At 37.7% G+C, this 26,963-nt stretch overlaps 1 protein-coding gene across 1 annotated transcript in view; it reads right to left on the bottom strand.

Moving 5' to 3' along the window:
- LOC122796296 (NFX1-type zinc finger-containing protein 1-like) overlaps positions 1–26,963 on the bottom strand; it is a 609,414-nt gene that overhangs the window by 575,072 nt on the left and 7,379 nt on the right. The window contains exon 2 of the mRNA XM_044064663.1: positions 6,309–6,539. Within this exon, the coding sequence (XP_043920598.1) occupies positions 6,309–6,539 (231 nt within the window). The remainder of the gene's footprint in view (positions 1–6,308; positions 6,540–26,963) is intronic.

The following is a 26,963-nucleotide window of genomic DNA, read 5'->3' as shown; positions in this document are numbered from 1 at the left end:
CTGCCCCTTCTCTTACCTTCTGCTCAGAACACCTCTGATAGAGCCCCATGTGTCAAAACAACCTTTTTTTAGTAAAAAAAATTAATTAACCATTCTACAAAACATTGCACTTCCTTATCTCATTTAGGCTTACCCCGATTTGCCTCCACTGGCTTTCAGTTGCCACTTTCTGCTCCATCTTTTTCATTCCTTTGTCTGTTTTTGGTTTTCTTTGACACCTCTGTAACAAAATCTCTTGTTGCATTCTTCTATCTCTGATCACCTTCTGATTCACTGTCTCCTTGCTGAACATTGGAGTTAGTGGCCTTATGTGGTTATGACAGCCCATTGTTTGAAGCACCAACTTTCCTCAAAATTCTTTTACTTTGGGACTAATGATTGTATATAGCTCGTTCTGCAACTCATTCTCCATTGCTGATTCAATGGCTACCTCTGAAGTGATAAGATGAGGTTATCCACATTTCCAGAGGCTAATATGACCACCATCAAACATTTAATAAAATCTATTTAACATACTACTTTTTTAACACTTCTATGAAGTATGCCCCTCAGAAACATGCAGCAAGTGAAATGGAATTCATCCCTTTTCCCTGAAGGTGAGTGTACTCTGTGTGTGTGTGTATGTGTGTGTGTGTGTGTGTGTGTGTGTGTGTGTGTGTGTGTGTGTGTGTGTGTGTGTGTGTGTGTGTGTGTGTGTGTGCCTTGAAATGTCAACACGTATTTACTAATACAGACACACAATAATGCTGGGCCCATACATGACTCTTCTGAACAGCAGTAAAACAATGGAGTTAACAAGTAATTATATTTCAAAAGTAAGACATAAAATATAACAGAAAACATCCAGACACTTAGAACTTCAAGGAGTCTGGTAGCCCCACACCCCTGACTGTATAAATGGATTTTGACATGGACTTAGTGGTAGACTTTGCCCTCAACTGAACACATTCTAAAACCAGCCCTACACAGATGTGTGTACAGAAGGTTGCTGTAGGCTGTACAGAAAGCAAGGGATTATGTGGTCAGTGCTGCTTTAATTTTCATCACAATCAAACTTTAGAGGTGTGTACAAGAAGGTCATTACAGCTTGTGTTTGGGCTAGGGACAGTGTGGTCATTTTTTCTTTTTAGTTTTTTATAGACCTCAGAGGTGTACAAAGAAGGCCACTATAGCTAGTATAGAGGCAGTGTACTGTGTAGGAGCAGCAAAGTGGAATACATTACTGTAATCTTTATTTTTCTTTTCACCTTACTTACAATCATACTTCAGGCACATACACAGGTGACTGTCTTTGTGGGGTAAAGCAAAGGAGTGAGCTGTCATGCTATGTTATCTGTATGACAGTCGTCACTTGAAATACATGACTGTGGCTACTTGATCCTCCACTTTCATCCTAGTCTAATATCAGAGGGGATGTACAGGCAGTGACTGTCTTTTTTGGGGGTGGGGGGTAGAAAGACAGGCAAAATTTATTTTCACAACTGCCTTGTTAGTTTATTGTGAGCTACTATTTTGTCAGCTTTGAACATTAAGCCTTGGGCACTACGTACATCTTCCTTGAAAGAAAAAAAGACAAATTCTTTTCTTACTCATTTTTGTTCAGACCACCATTGGATTAAAATGTTAGGAAAATTATCTAAAATGCATCTCAGAGCATCTGTAACCTATGGCTTCAGAGGACCCTAGTTTAATTGAGTTATTTCCTACACTGTTATTACTGAGCTGTCTTGGCCAGAAAATGTGTGTTGAAAGGATGCAAGGAAGTTGAACAACAACACTGAATTTCTTACCTTGATCATAATTTTTGATCAAGCCGTCACTAGATGAAAAGGTTGTATACAAAGACAAAAATTTTAAATACACTTCAGAGCATACAGAAAGTCATGCCTTCTTGAAGAAGCTTATGAGTAAACCAAGACGTGAGAAAAGGAAGAAAAAAGTAATGTGCATGGTGTGAGGATCTGAAGATAGAGGGGAAAACAGAGAGAAGCACTGGAGGGAGGGGAGTGAACCAGTAACCAGTGCCCAGGGCACCATTTCACTTCTTTCCAGCCATGTACATAGAATTGTTGTAATGCATCATTGTTACAACCAAATGCTAGTAACTGTGAATGGTCTTCTGTGAGACATGCCAACACAGTATAGTACAGGCATGTCAGACTATCAGTTACAGTTCAACCTGTGCATATTACTCCTAAAACTCTGCAGTATGAATTAAAAAGTTGCTTAGGAGAGGTGGGTGTGTCAAAGTGATACTTAGACTTGTGTCCTGAGGCCCCCAACTTGACATTTGCTGAGTGCCCCCAAAATGCTAACACCGGCCCTGCTACTAAAGTGCTTTACCTCAAAGAGATGCAGCACCATGGTGGGCTATCTCTCCCTTATTCTGACCTACTGCAAATGTAAATGAGGCATTCTGGGGAAGTGACATACGATAATTAAAAATGTACTCTCCCCTGGAAATGTCTGTTATAAGTGCTGTACACAGCTGGGTAATTCAGAAAAACACTCAGCTGTATAAATCACCATTGTCAGCCATATTAGTTAAGTTCATGTTGCCCGAGGTAAATGCAGGGGGTTTTGTAGCAGATGGGCAATGGGGTGGGGTTTAAGCATGAGTGTGGCTATGTGTGTTAGTATATGCAGAGAAATGATCGGTCTCAGGTGAGTGTGTGTGTGTATGTATGTATGTATGTGTGTGTGTGTGTGTGTGTGTGTGTGTGTGTGTGTGTGTGTGTGTGTGTGTGTGTGTGTGTGTGTGTGTGTGTGTGTGTGTGTGTGTGTGTGTGTGTGTGTGTGTGTGTGTGTGTGTGTGTCTGTGAGAGTGTGTGTGCTATGCGGGGAGGTTCCATACCTCTCAACTCCCCCTAGACTAACAAGCACTGGTTGTAATATGGGGGGGGGGGACACTACACACCAGGGACACTTTTTAAACATTACTTTAAATCACTTAAGTTGACAGAACAACAGATTCTGCAGCATGAAGTTGCAAATGGAAACAAAAGATATAAAACTCTAATGTTTGGTATTATTGACTGACTGCATTTGTCTGTGTCATGGACATGAAGATTGTAAGACACATGATCATGGATGTTCTGATTAAATATGAGAAGCTGAGAAGTATGGGAGTGCTTGTGTGTGTGTGTGTGTGTGTGTGTGTGTGTGTGTGTGTGTGTGTGTGTGTGTGTGCGTGCGTGCGTGTTTGAATGGGTGTATGTGTATGTAGGGGTATGAATACGGTGGGGTGCCTGTGCCAATGCTATTCATGGATTGCCAGTAGTAATTACTGCAACAAAGTGCTTCTAAGCACTTGCAATAATCACAGAGTGATTTTGAAACGTAAATTAACCAATAGTGAGGTCTTTCCTCGTTGTGACTAATGTGTCTCTGAATCACTGGTTTCTGGGAAAGCACAGCTGGATCCATTTCTGAATCCTGGCCAGTGTGTGTACTTACTAACCTCAGCAAGACAACTTCAAAATGTAAACTTGTAGATGGTGACTAATACTATGATCTTCACAGAACTGCATGCCTAACCTGAGTCATGCAGGCAAAAACTAATGAGAGACAAAGGTTCAAAATCAGAGATAGTTTTTAAATATCACTCTAATTCACTTAGAAAGATAAGAGAATGACAGATTTTGCATCAGTATGCATTTTCTGAAGAATAATAAAATATGAAACTCTAACATCTGACATTATTGGCCGACTGTAATTCTTAATGATTTATCAGAAAATCAAAAAATTATAAGGGGCAATGGAAAAATAAGAAGCAGGGGTGTTCAGTAAAATCAAAGACATCTGAGAACTAGGTCAAGACAGATTATTTTTGAATTAATGTAAGATAGACACTGGCAAAAGAAAACAGTGGGCCCTTTATGATAATTAGCAGGGAAAATGAATGAGAAGAAATTAAAAGGCAATGAAAATTTCCTGAACTCTAAATAACATAATGGAGGAAAAATAGTATATACAAGAAAAATGAAGAAATATGGAGTATAAGTAGAATAGCTTAAGAGTAAGACATGGTATGTAGAGAAAAGGGTATGATGAAAGATTTAAAACAATGGAGGAGTTAATACAGAATACCTACAGTCCAGCAGTGGAACTACTCGGTACTCAGGGAGACCTAAGAAATAATACAGACAGGGCAGCAGGAGAAAGGAACCGATGGGGAGGGAAAGCAAAAGGAGAAAGGAGGCACCCTGAAGGAAACACAATAAGTTAAGGAGGCAGAGAATCAAATACATTTATGAAGTATTATGAGAACGAAGGAACAAGGTCAAAGAAGACTGAGAATGAGAAAGAATTGGAGAAGGGATGAAGGATGGAAGGGAGTTATAGGATACTGCCAAAAGACAATACATGCAAGTAAAACACATGCAGAAAGTACATGGAGTAGGAGATCGAAGTCTGAGAATACAGCACAGATGGTATCTAACATCTGACCCCCATGAGATTGATAAAAGATGGCAGAAAGCAGAACAGTAGATGTTGGAGGTATCAGGAGGAAAAAGGGATGATGCACATGTTCTGGGATTGTGAGTGGGCACATGAAGTCTGGAAGCAGGCAAAGAAGATTTGTGGAGACATATTTCAAAAGGAAGCAGAGCATACTAGGGGGCATAAAGAAAGAGGACAGTGTCTGAAAAGAAAGAGAAATGGACGTTATCAAACTGCTCAGTACCAAAGATAAAACCATAATCACTCAAACCCAGAAGGGTACAAAAACAATATGGGACCAAGTATAACAGAAGGGGTTCCTGGACATTGGTAAAAGATGACAGAAACTGAGTAGAATGAGAAAATGAAAGGAGGGAAAATGAAAGAGCAATAAAAAGCAGTATTAGAATATTACAAGAGTTAAAATCATCCCAGGAGGAAGGAGATGATGAATGCAAAGGAAAACTAGGGGAGACAGAATTAGGATGGTATAGGAAATGAAGCATCCAGTTGCTAACAAGATATGTTCACTATGCGTGAGGATTGCATGTGAATGCAATATACTGTACACATTTAATAAACTTTAAAAAAATAGTATATATGAGTAACAGAGGTGTACGGGATGCACTTCCCCACATCAAACAAGGAAGGGGAAGCTTGCCCCCTGCAAAAAAAAAAAAACATTTTTAACGTATACCAGTGAGTTTTATATTTCATTGTAGTTGTTGTATGATCAGAATTTATTTTTTAGAGTTTCAAAATTCACATTGTAGAGGCTCACAATTCTGAAAGAGGTCTTGTCACAAACAAACATTAATGTCTAGTGATCTCTGAATCCAGTGAGACTTAGGCTGAGATTCAAAAATGGCTACCACCAACAGTAAGCCCTAGCATGGGTGGCCAGCTGCTCACAGACACCCTTTCTAATTCAAAGACAGGCCCACTAAGGCTATGTAAACTGCAGTGACCAAAAGCTGCAGTGTACACGCAGTGATTTTACACAGTCAGTACCATCATTACATACTTATGAGGCATTTCAGGGAATGGTAAATGCTAATTAGCAAAGTGATATTCCCTATAAATGCCTGTGAGAAGCAATTTATGCAACTGAGCAATTCAGATATTTGTTTGGCTGTGTAAACTAACACAGGGAAATGCGACATTCCACCATTACTTCCACCGGAACAGACCATGTTGCGGGTACGTGTCGGGAAGTTTAGCAAAGAAGCAGTGGAGTGGGTGTCTGAGTATGTACATGTGTGTGTGTGTGTGTGTGTGTGTGTGTGTGTGTGTGTGTGTGTGTGTGTGTGTATGTGTCTGTGTGTCTGTGTGTGTGTGTGTGTGTGTGTGTGTGTGTGTGTGTGTGTGTGTGTGTGTGTGTGTGTGTGTGTATGAATGCCTGCATGTGTGTGAGTGAATGAATGAGGTGGTGTCTGTGCCACTGCAATGTATAGGATGCCAGTGGTAAATACTGCAGAAAAGTGCTATTTAGCACTGGCAGCAATTACACAAAATGTAAATCTGTCAGAAATGAGGCCTTTCTCATTGCAGCTAAACTTGTCTGTAAATTATATGTTACATAATCATGTACAGTGCAACCTTTGGTCACTGCAGTTTACATAGCCTTAGAGTTTGTGGCCAACTAACAAAACTACCCACCCCTTATATATCTGTATTTGCTTCACTCTTTTTATATTCTTAAATAATAACAGCCTAATGTCTGAATAAGTAATATTGAAGTTAACATTTCTAGCAAACTGTCAGTGATATCTAAAAATTTTTTTAAGTGAAAAATTATTAACAATCTGTTTAGAAAAATAAAATCATGACCAGAATATAATCTATTATGGTAAGATTCTACTCACCACTTCTTAAGTGCTGCTGCCCTGGCTGAAAAGTATTTTGTAGATCTGGTTGACTTCCAAAGGGGTTAGGTCCATCTCTTGAATTCCTTTTTGGGGGGTTTGCATCATCTCTCAATCTTCCACGTGATGCTGGTCTTCCTCTGGAATGTAATGTACTTTGTTGAGACCGAGCTCCAGTTGAACTGTTACTGTGTTGGTGTGCAAAAGAACCTAGATTGTTGTGTTGGAAGCCTGGGAAATAAAACAAACATGAATAAGCTAAAGCATTTAAACTGCACTTACTTGTATGTCAAAATTATACACTGTGAATTAACATTTTAAATTTTACTAGTTGTGCTATGTTGTGCTATGTTGACACAAAATGGTTCTGGTTATTTAATATCTGTTGTACTAAGTATTACACATTGCCTAAGTGGAAAACACACACACACACACACACACACACACACACACACACACACACACACACACACACACACACACACACACACACACCTCAAACAACAAATTCTATCCATTTCAGTTTAAAAACATAATTAAATAGTCCTACTATACGAAAAAAGGGAATTTTGTTCATTTGATTTACCCATAAATCCAGCTACTCTGTGTATTTTATAATTCTGTATATATATTGTTTACTTTGGGTGGCCTAATGGTTAAGGTGTTTTCCTTATAAATACAAGGTGCAGGGTTTGAGTCTCACACGGGGTAATTGGCTAAGCTTAAAATGGCTTGCAAGAGTAGTTAGCTTAATACTAATCTATGAACCTATTTAGCAGAAAGCTTTTAAATATGTTTTACATAAAATAAATGGCCCTGCAAATAAAAAGCAAGACTTTAAATGGCATTTATAATATACACTTTCATCATCCTCAAATATGTAGAACTTTTATTTAGCAGCAACTCAGAACTTGGCATGTGGAAGGTAGTACTATATTTCCAAAAAGGCAGTGTTTTACTATACAAATGTCAGTTTGCATTTTCTATTATTTGATGACAAATACAGTGGTGTTCCTAAAGGTGAGAATGTTACATACTAAACACAAAGTCCAAATACCTTAAATGATTTAATAAGTTTAATAAAGAGGACAGCAAAACGGCACATTGGTTACTATTACTGCCTCGCGGTGCTTGGTTCTTCAATTTAGTCCTTGGCTGGCAGTGCCTTCTACAGAAAGTTTACATATTTTCTAGGGCCTCTGCTGAAAACAGGTCTTGTTCTTAGACTTTTCTTGGTAAACAAAATCACTAAAAAAGCAGTAAATATGTTGCCCATTTTCTAGGTAGGTTTTGGCAGGGGTTCAGATATCATCTTACATCCAACAGACATGCTGTAGGTGAACTGTCAATCCTCCAATTGCCCACAGATGTGTGTGTGAGTGTGTGTGTGTGTGTGTGTGTGTGTGTGTGTGTGTGTGTGTGTGTGTGTGTGTGTGTGTGTGTGTGTGTCTGTATATGTATTCCGTGATGGGTTGGTACTCGGTTTAAGATTGCTTCACAGACGTACCCCATATGAGTACTTGGGCACAGTCCAGTTCCCAAGTAACACTGAAATGGTAGGCAGGTTACCATAAAATTAATGATTGAATGAATGATGGAACTTTAATTAAAAAAAAAAATACAAACTTCCAAGATAACATCAGTCACAGCAGTAGATTAAAACAGCTAGGCACAAACCTGTACAGATAGCACAGCTAGCAAGTATGAGTGAGGAAGTCAGAGTTGCTGAGACTAGAAACCAAACTGCAGAATGTTTATTCTTAAAGTAAATAAGCTAAACTGACCATGTAATAGCCTAGATGCTACACCCCCCCATGCTAAAAAGTCCCCGTATACAGATTCACATGAAAATATTTGGGTCCACTGTATACATGTTGAAAGCTTATAAAACTTAAGATATTTTTCACTGCAAAGTACAGAAATGCAGTCTGACATTACCATTTCAATACTCAACTGACATTTTCTGTGAAACAGACTAACAAGCCTTCACTGAAGCCAAAGTGCATGTTTTGCTTTTTCCTGGAGAAAAAAAAAAGGTTTCAATACTATCTTAGTTTAGTTTGTAAATAAAAAGACATAGCAGACTCAGGGAATGGGCAGTAGTTGGAGCAATAGTGCAGGAGCAGTAATAAACATTTTGGGGTGTATAGAGGACTTTATACAGCAGGCCTGAACTTCAAATGGGGGTTAGATAATAGCTTGCTAAATGGTTTGTGAAGAAGAAATTCTTAACAAGCTTGATTGTAATGTTTCCAGCAATAGTCCTTTAGAAAATTTGCACATGCCTACTTGCATTACTTTTGTGAATGCACGCTGATAACTCTATTGTCACTGTCCTACATAATTAATTTGCTGGCAAACATAGTGAAGAGAATGTTGGTATTCGCAGAAGGTCTATAAGTATCAAAACATACAGCGAGAAGAAACCTGAATAGTAACGAACAAAATTAAGACCGCTATGGAGAGGGACCTAATATCCTTTGCAATATCATTTCAATACTCTCCAGATCTCACATCAAGTGAATAGTGTTAAAAGTCACAGCAACTGACTTGTTTGATGTGACCAAAGAAAATCCTCCATGCACACAGAAACAAATGTACAACTGGAAATGTAGCCCTAGAATTATTCTTGGTGGAATGAATCTATGACTCTATGAATGATTCTACAGAAACTGTACAAATATTAAAATGTACAAGAAATGCAGCACTGTATGCATATATATTATTACTAGAATGAATGCATACTTAGACTTAAAGCAACCATGTCAGTTTCTGAGCCAATGTGGCTGGAAATGGCCCACTTGGTTATCCCAACTACTCAGTTATCAAACGCAAAATAAGTAAAGAAAGGCATGCACTGGGAATATCATACAGTAGGGACAAGCCTCAATTACAGGAAAATAATATGACTCAGGCCAGGATGAGTTCAAATAACAGAAGTCCCCATTTACTTCATGAGTAGCACAAAAGTCATCCACTAACTATAATAAATTAACAATAAAATAAATAACTAAAAGTAAATAAACCAGAAAACAAAGGCAAAATGTCATCAAACCACATCATCATAAGTCAATTTAAATACATTAAATTTTTAAAGCATGTCTAAATCCAGCCAGTGTAAGACATTCCCGCAACCAGCAAGGTAACAAGTTCCAAAGATATGGAGCCTGGAAATAGAAAGTACAAAGAACAGAGGTTTCAAGAGTTACCAGTAGAAGTGAAAGGAGCACCTTGGTGGATGAATGCAGGACTTGTACCTGGCAGTATGGGGCAATAAGCTCTTTCAGGAAGCAGGGACCCAGGTCATGAATGTACAGACAGACTAACACTAGGCTCTTGAAGATAATCTTGTAGCAAATGGAGAGGCAGTGAATGCTGTGCAGAACCAGTGTAATATCTGTCAGTGTGTTGTACCAGCAAGTAGCCCTGCTGCAGAGTTCTTCACCATCTGTAATCAGTCCAATTCCATTTTTGTCTGTCCCAGGTAAAGGGCGTTACTGTAGTTCAGTCTTTTGGAGACCAAGGTATTCATAACAACTGAGAAATCAGCTTCAGGTAGAAGGAGCTTTAACATGGTAATATTCTTCCGATGGAAACAAGTTGATTTCACAATAGCTGACACTTGGTCCCTAAATGTAAGCCATGAGTCAAGAGTAACAAGAAGAAACTTCATCTAGCTAACAAATTCAAGTTAGTCCCCGCCATGCAGGGCTGGCCTTAGCTGAAATGGCGCCCTAGGCGAAGTGGTGCTCTGGTGCTCCTTAAGCCCCACCCATGCCATTCTCAAGGAACACCCCTATTTGAGCCACGCCCACAGGTAGGTCACTCCCACAAAAGCCATTCCAGTCATTTCTTTCAATTTTTTAAATGCTTGAAAAATCAGTGAATGCTTTGTCATAGTGTAACAAAGGGAGCAAGCCTTACACACCAGCACATCACCGACCAGCATGTACAACAGACACTGGGCACTGACTGACCATAATCAAATATATAGCATAAACGTAGTGTTAGAATGCACAAGATCGACAGCAATCTGTTCTGTCAGACAAAATAAGGGACAGCAAAGAGGTTTACTAATGGATGAGCACAACAGTTTTAGAGTTTGGATATGTATGTTCACCTTTTACATATGCTGATAGCTGTCCATCTCCTCTACCAAACTTAGCAGCATATCTGGTTAGGTTGGAACACCACTTCAATAATAAATACAATGGTATTCCAGCAAAAAGGCAATCCATGGAAATTGCTTTCCTAAGAATAAGAGACAAAACCCTCCATAGTTGTCAACCGTACCAATACCAATTTAAGCCACGCAATCAGATTTACAAAATTTATAAACTGACTTAGTGCCTCCAGTGCTTATTAAGTATACATAATGTTAATAAATAATTCAATTTCAGTTCCTTTGCCCCCAGAAGTATAGCTGTGGAGGCAAGCGCTGTATTCAACTACAATCTAAAAACCAGGGAGCCAGCCCCCCTATTCTTAAAACAGAACCAAAATTGCCACATGGCTATTCTTGCATAATATAACTGAGTGCCCAGTTAAGCCACAGGGGAGTAGGAAATGGCAAACATATGATTACAATTCTCAGCTATCACACAACATAAAATTAAAACTAAAATGGAAAGCTATTTTAACAGCAGGGAATATCACACTATAGACAAATATAAAACAGCTAAAATTGCTACCAAAGTACAATATAATTGTCACACAGAGTATTACATCAATGGTACAAACTGATACAACAGTAATATAATGGAAGGTAACACAATAGAAAATGCTACATGTTATAATAATGGGCTATTATTTAATAGGCAAAAAAACAAAAAACACAATCCAGGGTAAAGTATCAAGTCCCAAAAAGTAATGTCTATGTCCAAGATAAAAGAGGTAGATACACCAAGACAATCGAAGTCAACCACAATTGTATATCACAGCAATACGAATTTATTGAACAAAGTAAGCGCTTTCACGTCTACCAGGATGCTTCATCAGACTTAATAATCACAACCATTATTACACTCATTTAAATAGCCCACATCCTCTTATCACAAAGCATATATCAACACTCATCAATGATGCACAATACTATGTGTGAAGTAGAACATTCTTGCATAAATAGGTACAAACATATGCAAAATATTAACATATGTAAAAATGTTATGTACTTTAAAAACATTCATAAATAATATACAAGCATACAGAAAAATGTGTATAAAAAACTTGTATTAAAAAACTTATATTAAAAACTGACCATCATAAAAAATGCTAAACATATTTTACTAGTAATGTATATGTTAAATCTAATGTTTCAATGGTCTATCTACCAGAAAAGGTCTCAATGAAATCTTATCATTGAGACCATGACCTCTGTCTGCCGATAGTTTAGTAATCCATCTGATCTCTTCTCACAAAGGGAGGAAGAGGAAAACCTCAGAAGGACAACTGAAATTTCAACGCAAGTCGCTGAGACCAGTTCAACGGACCTAGTAGTTAATCTATCTGGGTATGTACTGACATTAGATGAACTCTCTGTTTTAAACAGAGGTTTATCATTTATTCCTTCACAAGATGTGGATGTGAGTGACTTGATAGTGGACATTAAGTGTTTTATAAGAAATGTTGGTTTAGCACTACAATTTGGTAATGAAAGTAACAGTTACAATAATGAACGGTGTTTTAGTAAACCTTCTACATATATACCACCTCAACATCCTCTACTAGAAAGCTTTGAAAAAGCATGTATGAAAGACTTTTTGGTACAGTTTGAAAATAATGGGAAGAAACCTGAATTTGTTAACTTGACTATGAATGAGAAATTAGCCTTGAATAGTTTATGTAATAATAATTTGATAATAATAAGACCAGCAGATAAAGGGGGTGCTACAGTTGTATTAGATAAGATTTATTATGAAAATGTAATGAGTGAGATGTTATCAGATGGCATGACATATGTTAAACTCAATTTTGTTGATTTAGATAAACTTATTAGGAGAATGCATGCGGATTTGTATGATATGCTAATGTGTGGGATAATAGATGAAAGATTATACAAATATTTTCTAGTTGAAAAACCTGTTATACCTATGTTTAGAGGTCTCCCCAAGATACATAAGATCGTAGACAGACCTCCGCTTAGACCGATAGTCTCAGGTAGAGGCTGGTTAACAGAGAGTACATCGATTTATCTTGAAAAGCAATTTAGACCCATAGTGGATTCTACTTCTTCTATTTTACGAGACACCCAACAGTTTCTAGAAACTTTAGCATGCTTTAATTTAGGCAATAAGCTTGAAGATTCTGATTACATGGTAACGTTAGATGTTACAGCGCTGTTTACTAGCATACCAAATGATATAGGAGTGGACTTTTTAAGGCTATATCTTTTACGTAGAGGTTTGAGCAATAGTGATGTTATAAGGATGACTATGCTGTTAGATCTGGTTCTTTCCAATAATGTGTTTACATTTGATAAAGAATATCTTCAGGTTATGGGCGTGGCGATGGGTACATCATGCGCCAACTTAGTATTGGCGTATTTGGAATCCACCTATATACTTGAACATATTATTTATTCAAAATACATTAAATGTTATAAAAGATTTGTGGACAATGTCTTTTTGATTTGGGGAGGTGACCTTACTAGCTTGGAAGAGTTTATTACATATATGAATAGTACTACTACGTTTTTGAAGCTAACTAGCACTATTTCACAGAAAAGGATTGAATTCCTAGACGTGTTATTGAAGAAGGAAAATGGTGTCCTTAGTACAGAGATATACAGAAAATCCTGTAGGAAGAACGCTATCCTACATAGGGATAGCATGCACCCTCCACATACACACAGGAATATAGTCAAAAACCAAGCTATTAGATATTCACGTATTATTAGTAAAGATTCAGTGTTCTCTGAAGCAATTATAGGAATGGAGAAAGAGTTTCTAGATAGGGGATATCATAGAAGAGATCTTAAAGGGTTACATGAAGTGGAACGTGAAGGGATAGGTTTGCCATACATACATAGAAATACATCTACCAACATTGCAAGGAATAGGAATGAACCTTATAGGAAAAGGATAGCTATTCCATACACTAACAATACTTCAGTTGTAGATATTATTAAAAAACATTGGAATATTCTACAGCTAGATGACAAGATTGCTAATATAGCAGGCAATAGACCAGCGTTTAGCTATAAAAATACCAAGTCACTTAAGAGATTGTTATGTTACGATAAGAACAAGAAGGAAGGGATAATTTCACAAAGGAAAGGTACTTATGCTTGTCGTAGTTGCAATCAGTGTGTTTTTGTAAAGAATTCAAATGTGTTTGTGCACCCTGATACTGGTAAGAAGTATGAGTTTTCACACTATGCAGACTGTAAATCAAGAAATGTGGTCTATCTTAGTCAATGTAAGAAATGCCACTGTTTTTATGTTGGCATGACGAATAGAACACTTAGGGAACGTAAAAGGGAACATGTCTATGCTATTAATAGAGAGAATGAGACCAATGCCCTGGCCAATCATGTCATGCAATATGATAGTACACATTCCTTTAGTTTTATGGTAATTGAACACATATTTACTACAGAAAGACTGGGATGTATACGTAACACAACAGAAAAAGAAGAGATCAGATGGATTACTAAACTATCGGCAGATAGAGGTCATGGTCTCAATGATAAGATTTCATTGAGACCTTTTCTGGTAGATAGACCATTGAAACATTAGATTTAACATATACATTACTAGTAAAATATGTTTAGCATTTTTTATGATGGTCAGTTTTTAATATAAGTTTTTATACACATTTTTCTGTATGCTTGTATATTATTTATGAATGTTTTTAAAGTACATAACATTTTTTACATATGTTAATATTTTGCATATGTTTGTACCTATTTATGCAAGAATGTTCTACTTCATACATACACCAATATTATTGTGCATCATTGATGAGTGTTGATATATGCTTTGTGATAGGAGGATGTGGGCTATTTAAATGAATGTAATAATGGTTGTGATTATTAAGTCTGATGAAGCGTCCTGGTAGAAGTGAAAGCGCTTACTTTGTTCAATAAATTCGCATTTCTGTGATATACAATTGTGGTTGACTTCGATTGTCTTGGTGTATCTACCTCTTTTATCTTGGACATATTATTTAATAGGCTTATATCAGTTGGGCATAAAAAATGCACGTGTGGTGCACGCATGCCATTACCACTCCAGGCCTACAGACTGTGGCACTTCATTATAATGCATAACTAAATAATGTCTATCATGCTTAGCTTTCATTTGCATGATATAAGTAGTTACCAAAGTACATAACCACTGTTCTTGCTAATATGCATGACTGCATCAGAAAGAAAGCTGTTGCACTGCACACGATTTATAAACTGACTTCACAGCGTAGCGATGAAAGGAATGGTGATGACATCATGAAACAGCCCACTATATAACATTTACTTCTAAACCAAAACAAGCAAGAAAAAGACTGGTAATGGCTTCTTGAAACCAAAAGCCCACTACACAACAGGTATTTGTAAACCACTGCCTTTTTACATCATTATGCAACTGCTGCAATTGCGTTGTCGCCTCGCAGTAAGATGCTGTCCAGTTCGATTCTCAGCTAGAGTGTCTTCTGCGTGGAAACATGCATGAATGGGCGTACCTTTGTTGAAGGTTGTGCATCAGGGCTGGTAACTTGGCACGTAAAACTCAACTACCAATCATTAGCCGACCGGAGTTCCGCTGTGGCGACCCCTAACCGGGAAAAGCCGAAACGACATAACAACATGCAACTGCTGCAATTGTAACAGACAGGAAAGGAAAACTTAGCATTTCTTTCCATCAAAGGTTTTCTCCAACATTCATACAATGGCCATACCTCTCAACCTCCTAAAGCAAGAAATCTTGACAAAGTCGTAAAAAGAGGTACAAAGGCCCCCCAAAATAGGGCAACGTTTAAATATTGCTGTTACAAACTTAGAAATCTGATAAAGTAACAGGTTTTGCATTAACATGAATTTTCTAAAAGATATGAATTCTGAAACTCAAATGTCTAGCATTTCCTAACTTCAGTCTTTAATGATTTACCAATAATTTGTCAAAAAGAAAACACAATTTGATGAAAAATGGACAAAAATCTGGATATTCTTTGGAAATCTATACACACCGGATACAAGCAGACTACAAAATGGCAATAGTGGGATGCAGTCACTAAAAGCACTGTGGGATTGGTCTCCTTGTTACATTGCTACTTAATTTGGCCAATTTAAGCTATGCCCACCAAAACTCAGTCACACCTCTTCCACTTCAGTACAATTACACCACTGAGAATGCAAGCTGGCAATATTCAATGACAATGACAATGGCTAGTAGTATTTGCTTACAAACAAACTAGTTTTGCAACAAACCTGCATTTTACCTACACGTGCAATACAGCAAAAAACCCAAAAATGCCATGTTGTGCATCCGTTCTGAACAGACTGCTTGGGCTCAGCCTCTACATCTTTTTGCAAATTCAATCACTCCAGATGCGTTACACTTACAGCAGCTTATACTTAGAGCCAGAGAGAAATAAATGGCAAAATAACAGACATTCTCACGACACCAGATCAAAGAATCCAGTACAATAGCTAGCAACCCCCCCCCCCCCGGGTTAACAGCAGCTTACACTAAGAAACAGAGGCAAAAACAAATCCAGACATCCTCACGACCCTAACAGATCACAGAAAGTATACTGAGTAGCTATGCAATAAGTACATTTGTGACAATAAGAAATGTCCTAAATATGTATGGCTACATATTGCAGCTGTATTTTTAATTACAATTGTTGTAAATATGACAGTTACAGACTTTTTACTTCAGAAATTATGTGCCAAGTCACATCTCTTTTCATATCAACTTTCTAGTGTAACAGTAGTATTTCTAACTTGAAATTCTTTCCCAAATTGTTTGCTTTGTCCTTAACTCCTCGGATAAAATGTTAAGAGCTACTACGCTGCCAAAAAATATCAAGGAAAATACAAACTTGTGCTCCTCTTTAGTATATTCTGGGATTCCAAGACTTTCATAAGAAATTTATGAATAAAATGTGCCCTGCTCTGTGGTTTATTTTTCTTCCAAGGAAAAAACACAAGCAGAAGCGTATACACTGGCAACCTACTTCCTGAGACAAGCCCCCATAAATGTACAACAAAGAGCAGACTTTCCTGACCGAAGGTAGCAGTTAAAACATCTGCAGGCAGTTGGTGACCGTGAGCCTTTATTTTTTAGTTCTTTTGTATCCTGGCAAATCTCATGCGGTACAGCTGTTAGGATAAAAGAACTAGAAAATAAAAGCTCAGATACCAACTGCCTGCACCCTGCAGATATTTGTCTTCCACTGGATAATGGGCGATTGCAACAGATTAGTGTACAAGCCTGTAAGGAGAGATTATCGTTTCGGGTCATAATAAAACTTGCAACAAAATTGCAGGTTAATGTGTATTTGTAGCTAACTAAAGTCGCTCTTCATCTTTTAACTCATTTTTTACTTATAGGTACTGAACCAGCCGTTAACCTGCAGTTAGTTGCAAGTTTTTTAGTTCAGTTTGTATTTTGGGCATTTTCCTCATAATAAAATTACCTTAAGCTGCACAAACAATGAAAAAATTAAAAATAACACTGCTGTCAGCCTGTCCGTAGAGTCAAGAGAAGCAGATGAGAATCAAGCCAACGATTCATGCATGCTTCAGGGAAAGAAAATCCAAACAATCGGTCCGCCTCTACCTCGTTAATGAAGAAAGCAAGGGGATAACAGGCGGGCGCGATCAGTGTTTTATACTAGCAGCAGCTCAGATTGGAGTAGTAGCCAGAGACATCAGTGGTATGAGAGCATCACTGATTGGATGCTTTACATAATGTTTAGTAATGATAGTGATAGCCACTGACTGATTGAGTAGATGCAGGGGGGAGGGATGGGAAGAACACAGCAGGGGACGGTGCTATGCGACTCATGGTTTGGATTACGGAAGTGGGGGGAGGGCACAAACGCTGCAGTGCAGGGCGGTGAGAAGTGGGGAAGAACACAAAGTTTACACTGAAGTAAAGCAAGTAGATAAAACCGCTCCCTTTATGTGGCTGGCTTGAACGGCACCCTAGGCGGTTGCCTAGTTCACCTATGCCTAAGGCCGGCCTTGCCGCCATGTAAGATGTAAGGAATCTCTCAAGGTTGTATGAACTGCCAAGGTCTCTGTTTTTGGTGTTCAGTTTAAGATGAATTTTTATTAGCCAAGTATATATGGTTTCCAGATATCAGCCAGGGAACAGATACAAAACATCTTTTCCTGAGGAAAGGAAAAGTAAATCTGGGTATCAAAACACAGCACACATTTGTGCAAAATCATCTGAGAATTCCTATCCAGAATACAGAATAAACCACATGCCAAGGGTAAAGGATATATATAATTGGCCTTATACATAATTTATGAGGTACACTTCCTCATTTCTACTTTCTGATTCTCAGCTTAGTTGATGACCCCCATTGCATTTGCAATTTCCATTAGTCTAAAGCATCTAATCTTCTTCTACAGTGGAAAAGAATCCCTGAGCCATGCATGACAAGTCACCACAAAAAAAAAAATCAACATCAGACGAATGCCTGACCATAAGATTAGAATCCGAGAAAGTCCCAGTCTTTTGATTAGGCCATCAGATTAATTTTGCTAACATTTTTTCAGAATCCAGGAAAGTTCTGGTCTCCTGATTACTGGACTATGCTGTCAGACTGCCTTCCTTAACATGTTTCAATGTTTTTGTTTAATGTTATGCCAGAGCTTTTAAGGGGAATTAAAATGTCAGATGCAAAGCACTTGTTTTGTTTAGCAACATTTTAGACAGGCCTTACAGAAAACCAGCCAGTAAACACTATAATAACAGAACTACTGCGTGTAAAGTAAAATAAATAATTATGCCTCAAATAAATGTTTAGGAAACACAGTAGTTATGCATACTTTTCTAGCTGAATTCATGTTACAGACGATAAATCCCAGACTATGACTTCCCATCCTGTGTTCACCTAGTACCCCTAGCAAACACACTATCCCATGGTGCTGAGCACACATAAAATAATTTTATGTTTCCTAGAGAAGCAAGACGGTAGAACACTGCCTGAGACATGCAGGTAGCAGGAAGTATTGCTTATCGTGGGGTTGATCTCACCTAGCTACAGGGTTAAAAAAACAAGAAGCATTGTCAAGAGTTAAGAATGTGAGCTCAAAGACCAACTTTAAAAGAATGAAAGCTTTACATTTGCAAGAATTTAGTAAAGAAGTTGTTCCAAGATTCTGCAAGCTTGAGAAACCTGTTGACAAGTTAGGAAATTTATCTCTGGAGCAAAGATGTTGAAGGGGATGCACCATTGTTGAACTGAGTTTAAGTATGGATATTCCACGTGCCTCTATAGTCTGCATACTGCTTTATTAAGTCATAATCCTCTGTTGCGATATTACAGCCTGATATAACAGAAATTATGTTAATGTTATATATGTATATGTAGGATCAAACTGTAAGTCATTTTTGTTTATTTCCCCTCTCCTCCTCTCAGCTAACTACTGGCTGGCCCCTGGACCTCTCCTTCTCCGCTGGGCCTACCAAGTTCTCTTTACTCCCCCAAAATAACGTTGGCCCATTCTCAAAGCCAGTGAGGAGATCATGGCACCTGAAGTGACAGCATATTGCTGCTGCGGAAAGCTTTTTAATGCCTCGACTTCCACTCCCCTCGTGTGCACTCATACATCCAAGGCCAGCTGTGCAATAGGATGTCCTGCCATATTAGCACATCTCTGCTGTGAATCAGCCAATGCCCTCATCTCCCTATGGACAATGCCCTCAGTGCATCTCCATCCTCTGCTGGTGGTCAGATGTGAGTGAGTGCTCGCCCCTCCCCCAAAGGATGGACATGCCCATCCTTCCCTTGCCAGCTCCTCAGGTGCTTGAGTCACTAATCCAAACAGAGTGTCCTGGACTGTAGTAAGGAATTTGTCCCTCTATGCCATGGTGATGGCTCAATTTCCTTGTTAGGGTGTGTTAAGTACTGTTCTGCTGCTTTAGTGAGTATTTCTATCTTCCCCAGGAGCCTAAGTAAGGTGAGGGGAATGTGTAGCATATGCAGGTTTGTGCATGTGTGTATATACAGTCCACTTAGGTGCACCTTTCCATGCAGTTTAAGCAGCAGTAAATAAACACAGACACTTTCTTTGGGCTAATATGTCTTTATTCACATACTGCACATGTATAATGTGAGTTAAAAGCAGCCATCACCCACAATGCCTTTTGGTTAAGCAGCAAAAAGGAAAATGAGCAATGACAATAAGAACTTGTACAGAAGCCAAAAGGGGAAGACATTTTGTTCCATTCAGTAAATCTGACTGCTGATGCACGTATATATATATATATATATATATATATATATATATATATATAGTATTAAACCTCTCCTTTCCCCAACTGTTCTTCTACCTATCCTAAAAGCAACTTTAAGGGACATCAACTACCCTGCAACTGACTAAGCCAACACCACCAAAACCAAATATTCTCAGCATCTCCCCAGCCTCATTAACACAATTTACTTAGACCAATTAGTAAAAGTGCTAACGATGTCCATTACTTTTTACCCCCAATAAACTTGCCATCCTTAGTCAAATCAGATCACAAGATAGTTGTATAAGAACTTGGGCAACCTTTTACATAAGAAATATTTTACAGACTTTACAGATACTACCCGAAATGACGCTTTTATCAGCACAAAATGGAACTACACTTTAAACAATTCCGGTATGACAACTGACAGCACTGAACTATTTGCAATACTAACTGTGTCCCAGGAAGAACCATAAAAGAAATAAACTATACAAAAAAAAAAAATACTTCTCTCCCACCACAAAGCATTTCTCTTCACCATTAACAAAAGCAGGCTTAATTCAAAAACAAAAAATAGCTTTCTGAAACTATTCTAAAAAAAACAAGGTAATTCAAAATTCCTCTCATTATAAAGAGTGAATGTAACCATAAACCTTTCTACAGCTATAAAAGGAAAATTAATAGTACTTACAAAGAATGTAGTGCCCAAAGTTAATGGGGCATTACATTCTGAAAATCAGCTTGTCACAACATCCTTGCAAGTAAATTTAGCTCAAATTTTAGGTAAGCCAGTAAACACAGCATCAATACCATAACATCCGCATTTTAAACCTCCATATACCACGCAAGACCAAACTGTAGCAGTCTTATTAAAGGTTAAAAATACCAGCACCACAGGCCTGGACATTATCATCTCTGGTATCAAAACAAGCTTTATAGATGCACATTCTCATAAAACTGTGGTCTTCTTACAAATCACTGAGGATTGAAGTCAGAAAACAATGGTATAAATTTGAGTTATAGAATTTACACCCTTCAGAAAATCCATGCTAATGGAAAACATGTTACTCTATCAACTTTCTAAGTATGTAAGAGCAATATTTAAAAAGTGTCCCTATTTTTGGACCTTTGTCCCCCCATTATTTACGGCTTGTTCCAGATTTCTTGCTCTAAGAGGCTGAGAGGTGTGACCTGATTTACCATGAACTCAAGCAGATGGGAGCTCGGTTTAACATCTCATCTGAAGGAGACGGTGGATCTATAGCTGATCCAGGAAACTACAGACCCATAAATCTTTACAGTATCATGCAAGAATATTGGGAGTATGCACATATAATTAATTAAAAAATTATATTTTTAATTTGTATTTATTTATTTGACATTTGTTTACCGGGATGGTTCAAACAGGTAATTGCCCATTTTCAGCAGAGGCAGTGGGAGAAATGTTCCAGAGATAAAATAAAAAACATTTTTACAAAGTATAAGCTTACACAGTAACATATAGGGTCTAATACTATAGATACATACAAAAATATTTACAGAAGATTAGAGGCAGACAAGATTGAAACCATATATACTAATTCTAACTATATAGAAACACAAATTACTTACAGAGAAGTATATGGAAGGTATGATTCAATTCATATACACTAGTTAATACATGCACGAGATATACATATTTACAAAAATAATGGCTGCATGCTTTTACTAAATTCATATAGTAAGAGAACAGTTTATGTAATATATGTTTGCTTTTTACTAATTACAAGTAGGAGAATAGTTTCTATAATAATTACAAGGCTGAAAAGGAGGAGAGGTACTGAACTCAGTGCCAAACAATGATAGAGTGGGAGTTCAATGTATTAAGAGTGGAAAATATTACCAGAGGAACTAGCAGTGAAACTTTTACAGGATAGGTAAGAAATTGGGGGATACAACAGGAGATATTTTTGAGCTTGGAGAAGGTAATGCATATCTACACCTTGATGGGGGCATGAACAAAGACATTCATTGGTTAAGTAAGTCTTTTACAAAGATTTTGAAGGATTGAAATTGGGTGCCTGTTCTGATGGCTGTATGGATAGAATTCCAAGCTTTAGCAACACTGTAGGAGTATAGAGTACATCCTCCAGATTTGGTCACTGGAATGCAGTGGACATTTTGGAGAATATTGCTGTAAAGTTGCATTTAAGACAGTGCAGGCAGCAGGTTAGTGAGTAATTTTCATGTTGTGTGCAACCGTATATATTTTAAGCGGTGGAGTGGTTTCAGACAATTGAGAGATTTCTTTTACAGAACAGTGATGGGTGTGATAATAAGTATTGGTAGCAGATTTATTGTAACTTTGTATTAGTTTTTGTTTAAGTGAGGTTTGGAGGTTTGTAAGGATGAGTGCACCATACAGAAAGGAAGGCAAGAGAAAAGTATTTGCTAGAATGATTCTAGATGTAGAGGTCAGGAAGTTTCTGGATCTATAGACTAAGCATAGTTTTTTATGTGTTTTTAATAGCATTTTGTATATGTAAACCAAATTTAAGGCCGTGATCTACATTCACATCTAATAGTTTAGTGTGAGAGGTCAGTTCAACATTAAGTGTTGCTGGGAGAATAGATTTTAAAGTTGTTGTTTTTATGGGACTGAGCTTTAGGGAAGAAAAGTAATAATTTAGATTTTTTTGGGATTAAGCATGAGTTGAGAGTTTTGCAGCCATTTTTCAGTAGTGGTAAAGGATTCCTGAGTAATTTGTTGAAGATGGGCCGGGTCATTAGACAAACATATAAGTGTTGAGTTGTTGGCATACAGTAAGAGAGAAGCATGTTGTTTTGTGTGTGTGTGTGTGTGTGTGTGTGTGTGTGTGTGTGTGTGTGTGTGTGTGTGTGTGTGTGTGTGTGTATATATTTATATATATATCTGTGTGTGTGTGTGTGTGTGTGTGTGTGTGTGTGTGTGTGTGTGTGTGTGTGTATATATTTATATATATATCTGTGTGTGTGTGTGTGTGTGTGTGTGTGTGTGTGTGTGTGTGTGTGTGTGTGTGTGTAGGTAAGAATATTAATGAGTAGGTGACCAAGGATTGATCCTTGTGCAACACCACTACTGACAGGGAGGTAGGGTGACAGTGTGGACTGCCATTTCATTCATTAGTGTCTATCACTGAAGCAGTTCTTGAACCAATTTACGGTATCTGGTGTTAAGTCTAATTTGTGCCAAGAGTTTAGTATGCTTGACTTTGTCACAGGAATTTGATAGGTCAATGAATAGGGAAGAGACTAATCCGCCACTATTCCTAGCTTGGTTGGCTGTATCAATAAATGATAATAAAGCTGTTATTACTACCGTGGGATGACTAAAAAACATGTTGGGTCGAGGTTACGAGTAGCTCCTGACAGAGATAAAAAAGCTATTTGTGGATTCACTTTTCTGATATTTTTGAAAGGGGATAGAATTGTGTAGGTCTAAAATTTGTGAAGTCTGTTGAATTTCTGCCTTTATGGAAGGAGGTGATATATCACTTTTTCCAGATTTTGGGAATGTAAGATTCCTATATGACTCTATTTAAAGAATGGACACAGGATAGGCTACACTACTTTCTGTCATTTTAAGAAATTCTCTAGGCAAATTATCTTCATATGTATAGCATATTTTCGTTTTTTTAGGCACAGGTTGTAGGGTAAATGCAGATGAAGCTTGTAAGGGCTGCATAAGATGTGGATAGGTAAGACTGAAACCTTTATTGACTGAAACTATACTATATGTAAAGTTGGTATTAAACTGTATGGTAGTTTCTAGTGGTGTGCTACTTGGAGATGGGTTAGATTATATTTTTTTCCTGGCTGCAGTACTTCTTTAATAGCTGACCAGAATTTCTTAGGATCAGTTTTGCTACTAGTATGGAGCTTATTAAAGTATGTTTTTTTGGTAGAGATTATTTGTTATAGTGTTGTAGGTTTTGTGGAGTTTTATTGGAGGGGGGGGGTCTTCTAAAGGGATTTTTAGTATATTCCAGTTGATAGAGGAAAGCATGGTACTGAATGCTTATGAATTAAAGTCGGTGAGGATGTGAATGGTTTTAAATGGTTGTTTTTTTTTTGTTTGTTTGGTTTTTTTTGGGGCGGGGGGGTTGTATGTAATGCTTGGTTGAAATAGGGAGATGACCACTGAGAGAGTTTGAAAGACTATCTGATGAAATAAATTTGCCAGGGTCTGAGACTAAAATCTAATCCAGTAGAGAACTTGAGTTTTTTATTATGTGTGTTGGATTTCTATAAGTTGTTTAAAGCCATATCGATGTATACAAAATCTGGTGGCAGCTGATGTAAGGCCAATCCAATTTATGTTGCCATCTCCGAATATTATTGTTTCATGAGGGATGGAAGTTGAGGTCCAATGCAGAATTTCTTCTAATGTACTAGTCACCTGGGGAATACATAATGTGATATTACTCATAGCCCCAACCCTGTCAGCCATCTGTAAGAATAAATTTTGTATGGTAAAGTGCAAGAGAGCAAAGCTGGCCAATACACTATTAGCAGAAGTCTTGCACTGCACACAGACTGGTAATGATGTTTTCATGAATACAAATTATATCTGGCCATTTTACATAGGGCGGCCTACTCTTTTGGCATTTGTTTTTAATTCAGTTACTAAAATATGTGACATAAACATGCTGAACACAACGTGTCCCTGCAGTGAAGCTGAGGCATCCCATTAGTCACTGATATTTCACCTGCCAGCCCCCCCCCCCCCAAAGCCATCATCATCCAATAGCTATAAATTAAGCAGTTCCCAATCTAAAGCACCACTTTGGATCCTACCTCATATCCTTATTTTCCCCACAAACCTTTTGCAAGCTATTATGTCAAATGGCTTTCTGAGGTCAGGATACACTGCATCCAGCACATTCTCCTTATCACCCTTGGCAACAACCTAGTCATATGAATGGATTAGGTTAAGCAGAAAATGCAACTGTTATCTGAGTCAGTATTATTGCACTCTGCTAAAAAATCCAGATTTGGGAAAGTTGCCAGCCTCTGCTATAGAATGTTTCCATTTTTTTCCCCTAGGACAGCAGTAAGGTTTACCAGTCTCTAATTACCTGACTTGCCCCTTCATGTTCATTTATCAATACAGACTGATGGTATTACCAGCCAGTCTTGAACAATACTGCTGTCTCAAAAAAGTAACTGGCCTATGACAAAACCAAAGGCACTCCACATTCCAGATGATAAGTCCAAGTGTTTACAACAATAAAAAGCCAAATCTAGACATGCTCAAACTATTTATTAAAACATAAAACAGAAACAGGTGCAAAGCTTTCTGGCTATCCCCTTCTTCAGTGCTAACAATTAATTAAAACACATCCAATTCTATATTAAAATAAATTCAGTCACATGACACAGCCATCCAATAAAAGATAGGTACAAAGACATTAATAAACATACACATATTTAAAATGACAAACAAATAAACTGAACATAAATGCATTTGCTTCTTAGCTAGAACAGGTTTCAGACTAACTGTACTATTCAGCCACGGAGATGTATCAGATTTAAGTCTTAAAATCCAACCATATTCACTATTTTGCAAGATGTTACTCATGTCACCCCCTCTAATATTCTTATAAACTACAATGTTGTTGTTGTCTTTCGGCTTATAAACTACATTAACAGCCCTAAATTTAAATTCATGGGTAGCAGCATTGCCCACAGCATGCTTTGCCAACACATTTGTCAAGACACCTCTTCATATATCAGACTTATGTTCAATAATGCGGTCTTTAAATCTGCGACTACATTTACCAATGTAAAAACATAAGCATTTTGAGACAAGTGTTTAGACATGAAACTACCTTCTGTATATGACCACAAAGCTAAGAGGCAAACTAACCTAGTACATGAGAGGAAGGCAATGCGAAAGTAAGATCATACATAGTTCACTAAGATAACAATGATGCACAGTGACAGATAATGCTGACAGAGAGAGATGGCTGGGAGTTGGCACAATGGTTAAGGTGTTCACCTCACAGACAAGAGGTATAGGAACTGATTCTCAATGAGAAAATGTTCTTACCTATGAACCTATAACAACAGCAGAAATAAATGCTGGTCTGTAGCCATAAAAAGATTATTAACCACTCTAATAAGGGAGTTTCAGTACAAAAAGTGCAAAGAAATAGACTGACATGGGTCCATGAGCCCAATAAGTGCCAAATACAATTTAAGCTGCACATAAGTAACCATCTTCTAAAATTTGAAAAATATCTAGTTACAAAACATCCAGGCAAGGTGTAACCAATCTGGAGGAATACAGATCCAGACCACAAGTTGTGATGTGTATGCTTCAGACCAGTGATATAAATTCATCATATCTGAGAACTGAAAACAATGTCCAGTTGTAGAAACATCTACTCTCAGTCTTAAAACATGTGCATTCCATAAAGCTTGGAGGTCTAATGACAGTAACCTCTTTGATAAAAAACAAAACAATGCAGCCATCTCACACTGATGTGATTCAAGTCCCCATACTGTAATACTGAGACTCACAACACATACAAATTACAGTGTACAAGAGGGCCGAGATTGTTGAACATCACTAGTCTTTAAAGCTTTCTATAGTGGACTAGCCCCCTGCAACCACCAATATAGGGATCAGCCCCTACACCTTTCAAACATATACATACCAACTCCAAGATCACAGTACCTCAAAAAAGAGAATAGTCTGAGAAATAGCAGTCTTAGATTTCGTGCATGTAAATCCGCATTTTTTGCTCACTCAGTCTCCCTATCCCACGACTCACACTAATGAGTCTTGGAGTGTCAAAAAGTCACTTATGTTAAAAGTCTATGGTTGTAGAGACAGTCTAGGTTGTACAGACTGCCCAAGATCAGAAAGAACATGAATAGTCAGGCATCAGCTAAGACTGCTCCTAACAGAAAAGCTACCTCCTTAAAAGAGATCTCAGACTGGTAGACAGCACAATGGCCCCCACTATATCAAGCTAATCATTTCAAAGATCCAAAGAGCCAAATGACTCCAATGATGCCCCAACCTCCATCCCACCCACCACTGAGAGAAGATTTCAGAAATAAACTATAGCTCATGCACCGTCTAAACAACGTGAGGCAAGCAAACTCAGACTGCTGGATAGTGACTTTAAAGTTAACAAGTAGCCCTTTAGTAATTGCCTACACTGCTCTACTTAAGGAGTTGATAGAAGTTTAAAAATAATAATAATAATAAAATCCC

This window comes from Protopterus annectens, chromosome 3.part0, assembly GCF_019279795.1.
Source record: "Protopterus annectens isolate FY-2018-M chromosome 3.part0, PAN1.0, whole genome shotgun sequence".
NCBI classification, from domain to species: Eukaryota; Metazoa; Chordata; order Ceratodontiformes; family Protopteridae; genus Protopterus; species Protopterus annectens.
The sequence above is the reverse complement of the archived record's forward strand: the minus strand, read 5'-3'. Positions and strand labels throughout refer to the sequence as shown.